The 13244-nt window shown below is 52.5% G+C and overlaps 1 protein-coding gene across 14 annotated transcripts in view; it reads right to left on the bottom strand.

Moving 5' to 3' along the window:
• Positions 1 to 13244, bottom strand: part of SHANK2 (SH3 and multiple ankyrin repeat domains 2) — a 561061-nt gene that overhangs the window by 412671 nt on the left and 135146 nt on the right. For all 14 annotated transcript variants that reach the window (XM_070565748.1, XM_070565747.1, XM_070565746.1 and 11 more), the window contains exon 10: positions 2694 to 2771. In XM_070565748.1, coding sequence (XP_070421849.1) covers positions 2694 to 2771 — 78 coding nt within the window. The remainder of the gene's footprint in view (positions 1 to 2693; positions 2772 to 13244) is intronic.

Genomic DNA, 13244 nt, shown 5'->3' on the forward strand with positions numbered 1-13244 from the left:
CGAGAAAGCTCTGTGTCTGCACATGTGCCCAGAGGAAGGGCCAGCGAGGAGGTGGCCGTCTGCGAGCCAGGAGGAGAGCCTCCAGCAGAAACTAAATTTGCCGGCACCTTCATCTCGCACGTCCAGCCTCCAGAACTGTGAGAAATAAGCGCTGTTTACGCCGCCCAGTCCGTGGCGTTCTGTTCTGGCGCCGAGCAGATTCACAGAATCACCAGCATCGTCATCACTATTTAAGATGCGCCCCAGCAATGCTGTAAGTGCCTCTCCTCCTCCTCCTCAAAAGACCACCTCTGTCCCTCCTTCGAGTCTCGCCCCTGAGTGGGCATCAGAAACTCTGGAGGGGTAACTAGCACACGGCACCAGACCCCGCCCCAGAGCTCTGCTGCAGTGGGGTGGGGGGCAGCCTGAGAGCTGCGTTTCTCTCAAGTGACTAAATTTCGCTGATGCAGCTGGCCCAGCATTTGGATTAAATCATTAAGCAAAAGCTTGGCCAGATGAGCTCCGCCAAAAATTCCAAGCTTTCTTAGAAAAGTTGGCACCCACAACAGCAGCGGAGCACCACCGACATTTTCCAGGTGAACATATCTGATCCCTGTGAAACGATGCGGCAAGACACCATTCTCCCGTAAACTCGACAGGAAGCGGTTTCTTTTTTAGGATTGGGATGGGAGGAACTGTGAATGAGAAACGAAACCTGGGGGTATTTTACAGGCAAGGATCTGTAGACTAAATTAAGTCTCTTCGCATCATTAAAACACGATGAGGCGGGCGGTACAAGGTGGGGAAACCAGCTCCCAGCGCGCAGTTGAAGCCCATTCTGGGAGTGCAGAGCGAGCAACCCAGGCTTTCATTTCTGCTGGTTACAGGAGCCACGTTTGCAGGATACAAAGTCCTATTATTCTAGTGCGCTTTGCATAATTGTCTCCCAGAACCATTTGTGGCACTCGATTGATTATCCTTAGCAAAATAGAGACAGATGGCCTTGGGCTGGGGCTGGTGTGGGTCCGCTGCGGGAGGGTATCCTGAGCATCCTGCCATGACTCCCGTAAGAGGGGTGTCCCCATCCCAGGTGATCACTGCCCGGGGTAAGGGGACGGGGTGGGGACGGACAGGCAGGCCTCCTACAGGGACCTTCCGTCCTGGACGCCACGCACGACTCACTTCCCTGGAGAACCAGGTGGCAGTCACAAGCCACTGCCCAGAAGAGTGAGAAGTGACTCTTTTGTACTATCTGAGCACATACCACAAATCAAAAGGCATGAGCTGCTGTTTGCTAAGCAATTTAAGCAACATTTTGACTTAAAAGAAATAAAGGATCAAAGAAATATATTATGGAGCGGCAAAAAAAAAAAAAAAAATCTTTAAACGAAGACCGCCAACCCAAAGCTAAGCCCAAAGGAGCAGACTCGGTCCCTCGATGCAACGGAAGGGACCACGTCTCCCTCGTCATCACCACTGGAAAGGAGAGATTTTCTTGGACAGTAACTCTAACCTTTATACACGTGACAGCAAACCAGGGGCTGTTACCATCTGCAAGTGGGAAGATTCAAGACTAAATTCCAGGCCGGCCACCATTTTAAAGGACCGAGGAAACTTTCCAACGGTGGTTATTAAACGTCCAGCCCAGTTTTTGGATTGAACTGGCTCATTGTCAAGACCGCAAGCCCGGATGTGTAGGAACATGTAAGAAGCGTACGAGTACAAAGACCCATGGGAGCCAGTTCTAATCAAAGATCTCTCCCTCACCTCAATAAGACAGAAAAGTAATGTCCGAATAAGAATCCTGGTCACTTCAGTTTTCAGTTCAAGGGCAGATATCGGACTGTGTTTAGCATCAGAAAGTATTTCTACAACTTAGAACAGCGATCTGAAAAAAACTTTTGTCACCCTAACCATCCGGTCAGCTGCATTAAAGTTAGAGGAGCCCATATTTATACAATGGGATGCTATCCACCCGTTAAAAGGAATGAAGCACTGACCCACGCTACCACACGGACGACGCTTGAGAACACGACGCTAAATGGAAGAAGCCAGACACAAAAGACCATATACTATGTGATTCCGTTTCTAAGAAATGTCCAGAATAGGCCCCTGAACCATACACTTTGAAATGGTTAAAATGGCAAATTTTGTGTGATACATATTGGAACACAACTCAAAAACAATGAGGACCCTGGCTTGAGTGCATCACTTGGGAACGCCCTAGCCAACGCCAGGTCGAGGCTGTCTGCCCTCCACTGTGGGAGAGCGGACCCAGCGCGGGTGGCAGATGGATGACAAGCCACGTCCCCGTGAGATTCTCACAGAGCTCTTCCCATTCAAAGGATGGGCAGCGACGCCAGCATTTTCCAACAGCTGCACGATTAACAGCACCCATGTCTTTGTTCCTCTCCAAAGCGGGCTTCTTGAATGAATACCCCACAGAGACAAATCGCCGCATTATTCACGCTGTTGGGTCCAATGGGCAGGGAGCCAGTGGTGAACAGGCAAACTGAAATATGTCAGCGGCCCCAGTGCTAAGGGATGGAGGGATGGAGGTGCAGGGCACAGCCCCCAAACGCAGACAGCATCCCCAACGCAACGGGCCGGCCTCACACCACGCACACAGACAGGCAGGATATGCAGAAACCCAAAGCCACCGCTGGCAATAACGCACATGCGGGCGTTCCCTGTCTCTGAGAACTCTTTCTTACCTGGAATGGAGTCTGGCTGTTGTAGTTTTTCAATTCCTTATTTCCGCCTCGAAAGAGCAGCACCCTCGCACAGCTGTCCTGCAAATTGAAAAGAAGAAATCTGTTTGGACCACGGTGGCACAGACCGTCTCTAAAGAAACCCGCTCAGAGGCTGAGGCTCACCGGAACTCAGAGAAATGGAAACGCAAAGTTCAAAGGAGGGCGTTTCTCGTTCATCGAGGGGGCGAGGATGAAGTTAAGCGGGTCCCTGGATGCTGTCAGGTGAAGCTTGACTGCAACGTTTTGGACAGCAACTTGGCAAGATCCATAAAAATCTAAAATACACACACCCCCACGGCCAAATGATTCCACATTTTAAGATTGAATTCGACAAAAAGTCTTGCACATGTGGATGAAATATATAATCAGTGAAACACAAAAAGAAAAGAAGAGAAAACCTAGAGACGGCAAAAATGTTCTAAAGTAAGGAAAGTGGGACTCATTCTGAAACATTCTTCGCCTAGGCGGTTGTAGGAAAAAACCAAAGCGGATTAATAAAAACCGACAAGAAATACACCCAAGAACTTCCAAGTAGAAAAGGCAAGTCTCAGAACAATAACCTAGCTTAATCTCATTTACGTTTTAAAAGCTCAGAATCTACGTCATAGAAAAGGAAAAGAATAAGTCTGGAAGGGCATGTGTCAGTTCACAGAATTTACTTTTCCAGGAAGAAAAAAGGATGGGGGAGTGAACGGCAGGAATCTTTTCTTATTATTTTCCATACTTGCACTTTTTAGTGTTTTTAAAAGGCAGGCCACAGTCGTTTCTTGCGTATTTTTACAATGACAATAAATCTATTCCTGTCCAGTGACGGAGCATCTGCCATTTGTGCACAGGGGCTGACAGAGAACTTCCGCCAACCCTGGAAGTTGGGGACAAATTCCTACAAATAAAATGACAGGGGGCGACATACTGAAGTAGCGACACTGGTTCTAAGAATACTTTGCCTAATAAACGGGGCTGGGCTGTTTAGAATGAGTCAACGACGTTTTTCAAAGAGCATCTAGAAGATGGCGTGAAGGCTGGCCATGGTGCATCAGAAAGCCGGGCGGCTGCCACGGGCCGGGCACCTTCTCCGAGGACTCTGTGCCGACGGCCGCCAGCACAAGTCACAGCCAAACCCCGGCAGTGGGCCTTTCTGGGCTGTCCCATCGTTGCCCACGGAGCCCAGCGTAGAGACGGGAGGCACGATGCCCCAGGCTCGACACTCGCTACCGCTGACCGAAGGAGTAAGGAAGTAACCAACCAGGGGCTCCCACCCAGGGAGCTGCTTAAAACGACAGGCCAGCGGCCCCACCTCGGACCAGAGGGGACTGGCTGTCTGGGGACAGGCAGGGGCCTCGGCGAGCGCACATGGCGTAGGTGACAGGACCTGGTGGAGAAGCAGGATGCAGACGAAAGCTGGAAATCCAAGGAGATGGACAGTGGGTGAGCGGCTGCCCAGGGCTGGGGCGCTGGAGGGTGATGGGGAGTGACCCTTACGGGTCTCTGTTTGGGGGGACGAAATGTTCTAGTTTGACTATGGTCATGGGGCCGCAACTGCGAACAGACTAAAAACCAGTGAACTGCAGATTTTAGATGGGTAAATTTACAGTGTGTGAATTACATCTCAAAAAACATGTTATATAGCAAAAAAGGGAAGCAAGCAAGAGAGGGAGCGAGAGAGAGAGACACAGACAGACACAGACAGAGACAGAGAAACAGACACAGAGAGACAGAGATAGAGAGACAGACAGAGGGAGACACACACACACACAGAGATAGAGATAGAGACAGAGACAGAGCGAGAGACAGAGATAGGCAGAGACAGACAGACACACACACACTCACAGAGGGACAGAGGGAGAGAGCGAGCTGCCACACGGGCAGACGGTTTCCACTCCACACGGAGGAAGGCAAAGCCAAGAGCACAGCTGGGTCTGCCAAAGCAGAGTGAGCCGTCAGCTGCCAGCTGGAGCTGCCGCGATGCTATGACCCGGGCGAGTGGCCCACGGGGCTCCCACCTCTTGATGACGTTTGGAGGGAAGAACCCACTTGTGAAGGGAGCAGACAGAAGCCAGGCGGAGGCCCCTTACTCCACAAGCTGCAATGCGCGGAGGCATCTGAGAGGGGTGGGCTGCTTATTAAACACGGACAGGGCAGGGTAGATCTGAGTTCTGCAGAGAAGGATTAACTGGCCTCTGGGCTCTCAGGCCACCAGGGTTCTGGGACCTCAGCCATGCCCCACGGCTGCCTTCGGTCACTGTGCGTGTGAAGGTCACCTGTGGGCTTAGGGACGCACGCTGCTTCAGGTCCCGTCTGAGGCCTGGACACGGCTGCCCTCCACGGACCACTCTGGGGTGAAGACGGGGCCTGGGGACCAGGGCACGGGGGAGTCTGTGCTTCGGGGAGGGGCAGAGGGATGTGGAGCCGTGGGCCTCGGGCGAGCAGGCTGGCCTCCATGTGACTGCAGGAAGCGCACGAGGAGGTGAAGGCTGGGGGAGAAGAGCAGCAGAGAGAAACGCACGCCAGGAGCCCAGGGTGTCTAGAAACAAAGCTGCCAGTGTGTGAGGACAGGCAAGGATCTGACGGATGGCAGAGGACGGTTCAGGAGCAGAGACCACGGGAGAAGCTGAGCCCTCCCTGCACTGCTCGCCTTTTTTCCACGAGCACGCGTTCATGTAATGCTTTGTGGAGCTAAAAGTGTTTAACAAAATCTAAAAAGATGTAACTAGGCTCAGGAAACACATTTTTCCTATTTGGGGTACAATTAAACCCAGGATTTAAAAAGAAAGCCCCAGCGTTAGCTCAAGTGGTGACACGCCCTTCAAACCCAGCCTGAGCCACACACCTGGGACAGGCAGGTCAGGACCTGGCTGGGGTCTTGTCATTTTATTCCAGACTCTCAAACTGCAGCCCGGGGGCACCAACTCCAGCCCAGATGGTTTTATAAATAAAGTTTTATTAGAACACAGGCCCCTGCACTTTCCGGTCCTGCTCCAGCCCTCCCCACCCCTGCCTGTGCTTCCAGAACCCGAGCCAGCATCCTCACTCTCCACTTGAATTACCCCTAGTTGAGTTCTGTTACTTACAATCCAAAGAAAATTAGTTAGATTAATTAAAACAACAGCATTATCATGCCCCAGTGAGAAAAAAAGTTTGTGGAGAGAAGAGAGGAGAAAAGGAGAAAGTATTTTCGAGAACTGAGGCAGAGAAGGGTACGCAGGGCTGGGAGGATGGAGGAATTTCGGCAGGTCAGCACCTGGGGTGTGGGGGGGGCAGGTCGGAGAGAAGGGAGTGCACTTCCCCTGGGGCAGCAAGCAGGGGGGACCCCACGACGGGCTCAGGGGACATGAGGGCTGCCCGGGCATCTCACCCTGAACTGAATTTGCACTGGGTCCCAAGTGCACCCTAGTCCAGCTCCAGGGGTGAGTGAGCGGCCTGGAGGGACCACCCAGCTGGGAGCAACTGGGCAGTCAGAATCCAGAATTCAAGAGCTCCTCTGGGGTGGGGCTGGTGACGCCCCACCCCAGCCCCCGAACTCTGCAGTTCCTTGTACGCGCTCCATATTGCTCACAAGGACTTTCACTGAAAATTCTCATCCTAAAGGATGTTTCCTATAAACCGCTAAGAATCGGTCCTTGCCAGGCACTGCCAATGACTTGGAGTCAATATTAGCCAACCCCTCGACACACAGCCCACCACTCTAATATTTACCAGATTTCCAAGTGAGATCACGTTCCAGATGGCTACTGCAAAATTAAAGGGCAAGTGGTTCACTGGGCTTCATAACAATTCTACCCTGTGTGTGTGCATGCTCACGTGTGCATCTGTATGTGTGTGCATGCATGCATGCATATGAGTGCACATGCACATGTGTGTGCTCTGCAGCTCAGAAAACACATCCGCCTGTCCCTTCTGATTCGATGCTCACAGCATCCCTGCCAGAGGCTGACAGCAGGCCCATTTCACAGATGAGGCAGCCGAGGTTGCAAGGGTTCAGTGAAAAACTGGAGCTTTAGAAAGGGAGAAAAAGGCAAAGCTGTGACCCAGAGGAGTTGCTAACGAGGAGCCTGGCTGCTCCCTGGCACGGTGCTAGTGGCCCGAGCTCCTTTCTGAAGTGTCTTATATAATACACGGAGGTGTGTCTGCATCCTTTTAAATATAAGGTCAAGCGAATATAGATACAGAAGCAATGTGCATTCTTTTGAGGGCCACGGCATCAGCAAGAATATCATTTTCGCTGACAATTATCTTCTTGGCAGAACTTTTCGGAGACACTTCCCTTAACGATGCTTCTCTCCTTAACACTTCCCTCCTACTTCCCTGAGCATCTCTGAGGCTCACCCTGCGCCGTCCCTGTGGGTCACCACTCCCCGCAGGAGCCCAGGCGCCATCATTTCCATCCTATACATGAAGACGCAGACCCAGAAAGCATATTCATTCACGCGTGCAATGAGTGGATACGGAGCGTCGACCCCGCCAGGTACCATCCTGGCCCCCGGGGACACAGCACACCGTGCAAACAATAGAAGAGGGTCTTGTGACGGAGGGACAGTGAGGGCAGGTGGTCAGGGAAGGCCTCCCTGAGGAGGTGGCCTCTAAGCTGAGCCTCAGTGATGAGAAAAGAGCCGTGTGACAATCAGAGGAAGCATTCCCAGCAGAGGGAGCAGCGAGCGTGAAGGCTGGGGCTGGGCTGCGGGAAGCTGGGCGAGGAGGGCAGGAGACGAGCTGGATGGGGGACAAGGGCCTTCGGGTTCACATGATGGGGATTTTCATCACAGGGGACACAAACTCATTGGCCTGGTACAAAGCCGCTGTGGTGCTCTGTGGAAAAGTGGAGCAGAGGGAAGGAAAACTAGAAGGCAGGAGACCCGTGGGCAGGAATGCAGCTGTCCAGGGCAAAGACGCCAGCGGCCTGGGCAAGCATGGGACGGGTGGAGGGGACAGCAGGGGTGGCCTCGGGAGATGACCAGACCTGGGACAAGAGGGATGGTGAGGAACAGGAGGGCAGCCCGGATTCCAGGCTGGAGCCATGGAGAGAAAGACGCTATTTACAGAGCAGGGAGAGGCAGCTAAATTGGAGCCACGTCCAGGGTCTCCGCTGGGGACGTCGGCTGGGCAGCGGACGTCACAGCCACAGCTCAGGGCAGAGGTGAGTCGGCACGGGCTGACCGGGGCCGTCGCTGTTTTCTGAAGGACACAGACAGGGCTGCCTGAGGTCACCGTGGGGGAGAGCATGGATGACAGGAGTGTATGGCCTGGACACCAAGAAATGATGCCAACTGAGAGGCTGAGCCAGATGGGGACAGAGGTGTGGCCATGGCAATGCCATGTGGGGGTGGCCAGCTGCCCTGAGCGAGGCAGGATGGAAGTGTGACCAGGGTGTGTTGGCAAGGAAACAAGAGGGACCGTGGAGGTCAAGGGAGCAGCAATCTCTTGATGAGCTTACCAGGGAAGGCGGGCTGAGGAGTGCAGATGGAAGCAAGTGGGCAAGCGGGGAGCCCTTAGAGAAAGAGGACAGTGGGGTCTCTGCATAAGGAAACCGGCATGTGGGGCTGGCCCCGTGGCCGAGTGGTTTCGCCGGTTCGGATCCCGGCCACGGACATGACACCGCTCATCCAGCCATGTTGAGGCGGCGTCCCACATGCCACAACTAGAAGGACCCACAACTAAAAATACACAACTATGTACTGGGGGCATTTGGGGAGAAGAAGAGGAAAAAAAAAGATTGGCAACAGATGTTAGCTCAGGGCCAATCTTTAAAAAAACAAAGAATATCTTCTTTGGATCTAGTGGGAATCTTCCGGTACAACACGAAGAATGAGGCAGCAGCCCCATTCATTAAAAAAAAAAGACGGGCATGATGAGAGAGGAGGCGAGGTCAGCACTGACGCTGGTTACTGGTTGGCCCAAGATTACCCAGCTGGCGTTGCAGCCAGGGTTTTAGTCCGATCGCCAAGCCCCACCCTCTGCTTTCATGTCCGCTGCACAGGGACCATCTTTGCTTAAATGGCACATCCAGGAATTACTAAATACTCCAAATCATAAGTCAGGAATTCATTTCCAGTTTAAATTATCCTCTGAAATGAGCCCGTCTAGGTAGACAAATCCAGGAAGAGCTAAGATGCACGTGGTCAGCAAAAAGGGAAAGAACAGAGGTGGGATGCGCATGTCATCAGAGTGGGTTGGAACCTGGCCCCCCAGATCAACCCTCCCTTGAAGAGATGTACCCCGAAGACCACATCCTGCACACGACTTGTGCCTGGTGGAGTCCTGCATCCGCCCCAATTAAGGGGTGACAGGCACGTGTCCCGCAGCCTGGGGAAGAAGAAATACAGGGTGGGGTTGGAAGCGTGGCTTTGCCATTTACTAGCCGAGCTGCTCTGGGCCAAGCCTGCATCTCCTGACCCGGAGAAGGGAATGACAGCAACAGCAGCCACCAACGGCTCCTTGGAGCGGTCTATGGGGAAAGACCACATGGATGGCTTCCATCCAGCGAGATGCACATCCTCATGCTGGGGAGGGTTAGAACCCCCGTGACGGCCCCCGTGGAGGCAGCCGCCGGGCTGACGAGGGCTCCGTGGGCACAGAGACACGAAGAGAACACAGCCCATCTCTTCGTACCTTGGCTCTCACTTGACTCAAGAGGTCTGCTCCAGAGAAGCAGGTTTATTTTTTATCTTCCAGACAAATTGGCCTGGCCTGGTAACCTGCGATATTTGAAACTCCCCCCCGTCCGTCATTACCCACGGCAGAAAAACAAACACCAGCCTGCATGCCTCCCCCTCTGGGGCTCCTGGAAAGCCAGCAAGAGGCGAGGGAGTCAGCAGATTAGACACAATTTGCTGCTTACAATCAAAGCCCTAATTAGTTGATTTCATAAGAGAAGAAGAGAGAATATTCTGATCACAGTGTGTAGTATTAAAATTGTGCAGATGAGCTCTGCCTAAAATTGATAAAACACAAACATCAACCCATAAACCTGGATGCTTTCAGAGTTAATAAGGAGCGGCTTGGTGAGGAAAATCAGCAGCAGTAGCAGTACCATCAGCATCATCACTATCATAAACCATTCCCATCACACAATCATCACCACATCACCCCCATCACCACCACCACCACCATCATTCATGACCGTCAAACAATCATTACCACCACCATCACCACCACACCTTCATCACCATCGCCGTCATTACCACCATCACCACAATCACTACCACCACCATCACCACCACACCATCATCACCATCGCCGTCATTACCACCATCACCACAATCACTACCACCACCATCACCACCACACCATCATCACCATCGCTGTCATTACCACCATCACCACAATCATTCATTACCACCACCATCACCATCATCAGCACGTCATTATCACCATCGCCGTCATCATCACCATCATAACATAATCATCACCACCATCATTCATTACCATCAAAACAATCATTACCACCATCATCCCCACCATCATCATCACCATCACCACTACCATCATCATCATCACCATCATCATCACCATCACCATCATCATCACCACCACCATCATTCATTACCATCAAAACAATCATTACCATCACCACCACCATCACCACACCATCATCACCATCGCCGTCATTACCACCATCACCACAATCACTACCACCACCATCACCATCATCAGCACGTCATTATCACCATCGCCATCATCACCACCATCACCACATCATCATCATAACCATCACCATCATCATCACCACACCATCATCATCATCATCATCATCACTATCACCACCACCATCATCACCATCATCATCACCATCATCACCATCACCACTCATCACCATCACCTCACCATTATCACCATCATCACCACCATCATTCATTACCATCAAAACAATCATTACCATCATCATCATCACCATCATCATCACCATCACCACTACTATCATCATCACCATCATCATCACCATCATAACCAACATCATCATCACCATCATCACCATCATCAGCACATCATTATCACCATCGCCATCATCATCACCATCACCACCATCACCACTACCATCATCACCATCACCATCATCATCATAACCATCACCATCATCATCACCATCACCACCATCACCAATATAGCCACTAATTACTGAGCATCTACTGAGCATACCATATGTCTGTTTTCTATTTTAAGCCTCTTAGCAACCCTGAGAGTTAGGTATAAATTATCCCCACATTACAGATGAGGGATTTCAGAGCCCAAGAGAGACAGTGGGTTGCCTAAGACAACACAGCAAGGTAATGGTTTAGACCAAGTGGAACCCAGACTGCCCCGTCTGCTCGCACTGCAGCTCCACTTCACTGAGGCTGCTTCCTGATTCCTTTCCCTGAATCCTATCCTGACTCGAAGGCATTGCATCCCCACCCTGGGGACAGTCTCTTTCTCAACACTGTTCCCCAGAGGGCCCTGGATGCCTGCCCTGTATGACACCCCTTTCTGCATAAAGTCGCCGAGTGGTTTCTCTTGCCTGCCCTGAGCCTGCTGGATGCAGCCACGAGCAGCACATGTGTGTATAAATGGGGAGCTGGGGACAGAGAGGAGCTCAGCGCATTGGGCACAGGCGGAGGACAGAGCTTTAAGTTAAGTCCGATGAGCAGGGGGTGCCCGACTGAAGCTGGGGCCCTCCACTCCTCCTGGACAGTTCATGAGGAGCCGGGAGGATGTGCCTCTGTGAACCACACTGCCAGGCGTCCTGGACCGGCTTCTCTTACGACATCAGTGAGACACCCCAACAGTTAGGGAGGGCCTAAGAGAGGAGATTAGAGACCCACAGACGCATCCCAGGGAGGCACACGAGTGATTCAGGAGGCTGGATCCCAGAGCCCTCGCTGACCTCCCGACAAGACACAGTGTCCAGGGCGTGTGGGGCCACCAAGCCGCAACACACAATGGCCCCCGGGAGGTAATGCAAGGCAGGGAGTCCAAACCAGGCGGTGCCACCTACGGCATCTCTGCCCGTGCCACAGAGGAGGGACACACGGCTGGAGCTGGAGCCGCAGCAGGCTGCCCGCGGTGAGCCCGGGCCCTGGAGAGGGGGCAGCTCTCATGCACCTACAGAGGCCTCCTGGCCCACCAAGAGGAAGTGGCTGGGCCCTGGAGCTGGCCGTGTGTGCATAACTTAGGTCTGGGGAGCAAGCAGACGCAGCCTTCTGGGCCCAGGCTTGGCAACCTGTGGCCCCCTGCCTGCTTTGGAAATAAAGTTTTAGTGGCACCCAGCCACACTGGTTCATGTGCCTATTGTCTGTGGCTGAGTCGATACTGCAACGGCAGAGCTGAGCCGCCCTGCCCAAGTCCACGGGCCCCACAAAGCTGAAAACAGTCCCTAACTGGCCCCTTACAGGAAAAGTCTGCTGGCCTCTCTTCTGACCTAAGGTATGAGGGGGGAGGGTGCTCCTGAGAGCCTCAGCCAGCGCTGGGTCCTCCCAGGACCATCAGCTGAGAGGTGGGGACAAACGTGGAGCATGAAGACTGACCCCAGTCAAACCAGCCCCGTTCATAGCTCAGGATACAGGGCCCGCCCCGTGTCCGAGTGGTCAAGTTCGTGCGCTCCACTTACGCGGCCGGTGGTTTGCTGGTTCGGATCCTGGGCGTGGACCTACACACCGCCCATCAAGCCGTGATGCTGTGACAGTGTCCCACACAGAAGAACTAGAATGACCTAGAACCAGGGTATACGACTATGCACTGGGGCTCCAGGGGGAAAAAAACAAAAGAGGAAGATCGGCAACAGATGTTAGCTCAGGGCCAATCTTCCTCACCAAAAAGCACACCTTAAAAAAAAAACAACCTCAGAATACAGACTAACAAAATGCTTCCATCTCTTCTAATAAAAAAAAACCACTAACACTCTCAAAGATCATCTTGTCCACAATTATTTCCAGTGACAGAAAACATGTTTTTCCTGGGGTTTTTTTTCCATGATAAAATATGCTCAAAGTCTACTGGGGAAAATTAAGGAACGTTTTCGTCCTCTAAGGCAGCAATTAAGAAGCGTGTGTTGGCACAGATGTTTTAGCAGCAAAGCCAAGCCTCATGATGTGTGTTTTTCTAATGCAGCCAAGCAAGGAGTCTCCAGGCTCAGAGTCATTCTAACATCCAGATGCCGGGGGTCAGGGGGCACCTAGCGCCCAGCTGCAGGCAGAGCCCATCGATGTGCTTTTGTGAAGAAGGAAGCCAGCAGCTCCCAAAAATGCCCCCTGAAGCCCAGGTGCAAGGCTACCCCAACCCCATCTGGCTAAGTTGCTCTCCTGTGCCAGGCACAGGGGAGACCCTGAAAGATGGCAGTTTATGCCCTTGAGAAGGTGGGCCCAGGGGGGAGGGGATCCCAGCAAGGACAACAAGTCAGGCATAATAATGGCCTCATCCTGGGCAGTGCAGCCTGGCTGTCTCACAAAGGGCTGCAGAGCAAAAAATACAAGTAACTCTATCAAGGTCTCATCAAGGGAAGGCTTGAATGAGGGCGGGATATCTCAGTTGGGTCTTGAAGGA

The sequence above is a fragment of the Equus przewalskii genome, chromosome 11 (genome assembly GCF_037783145.1).
Source record: "Equus przewalskii isolate Varuska chromosome 11, EquPr2, whole genome shotgun sequence".
NCBI classification, from domain to species: Eukaryota; Metazoa; Chordata; class Mammalia; order Perissodactyla; family Equidae; genus Equus; species Equus przewalskii.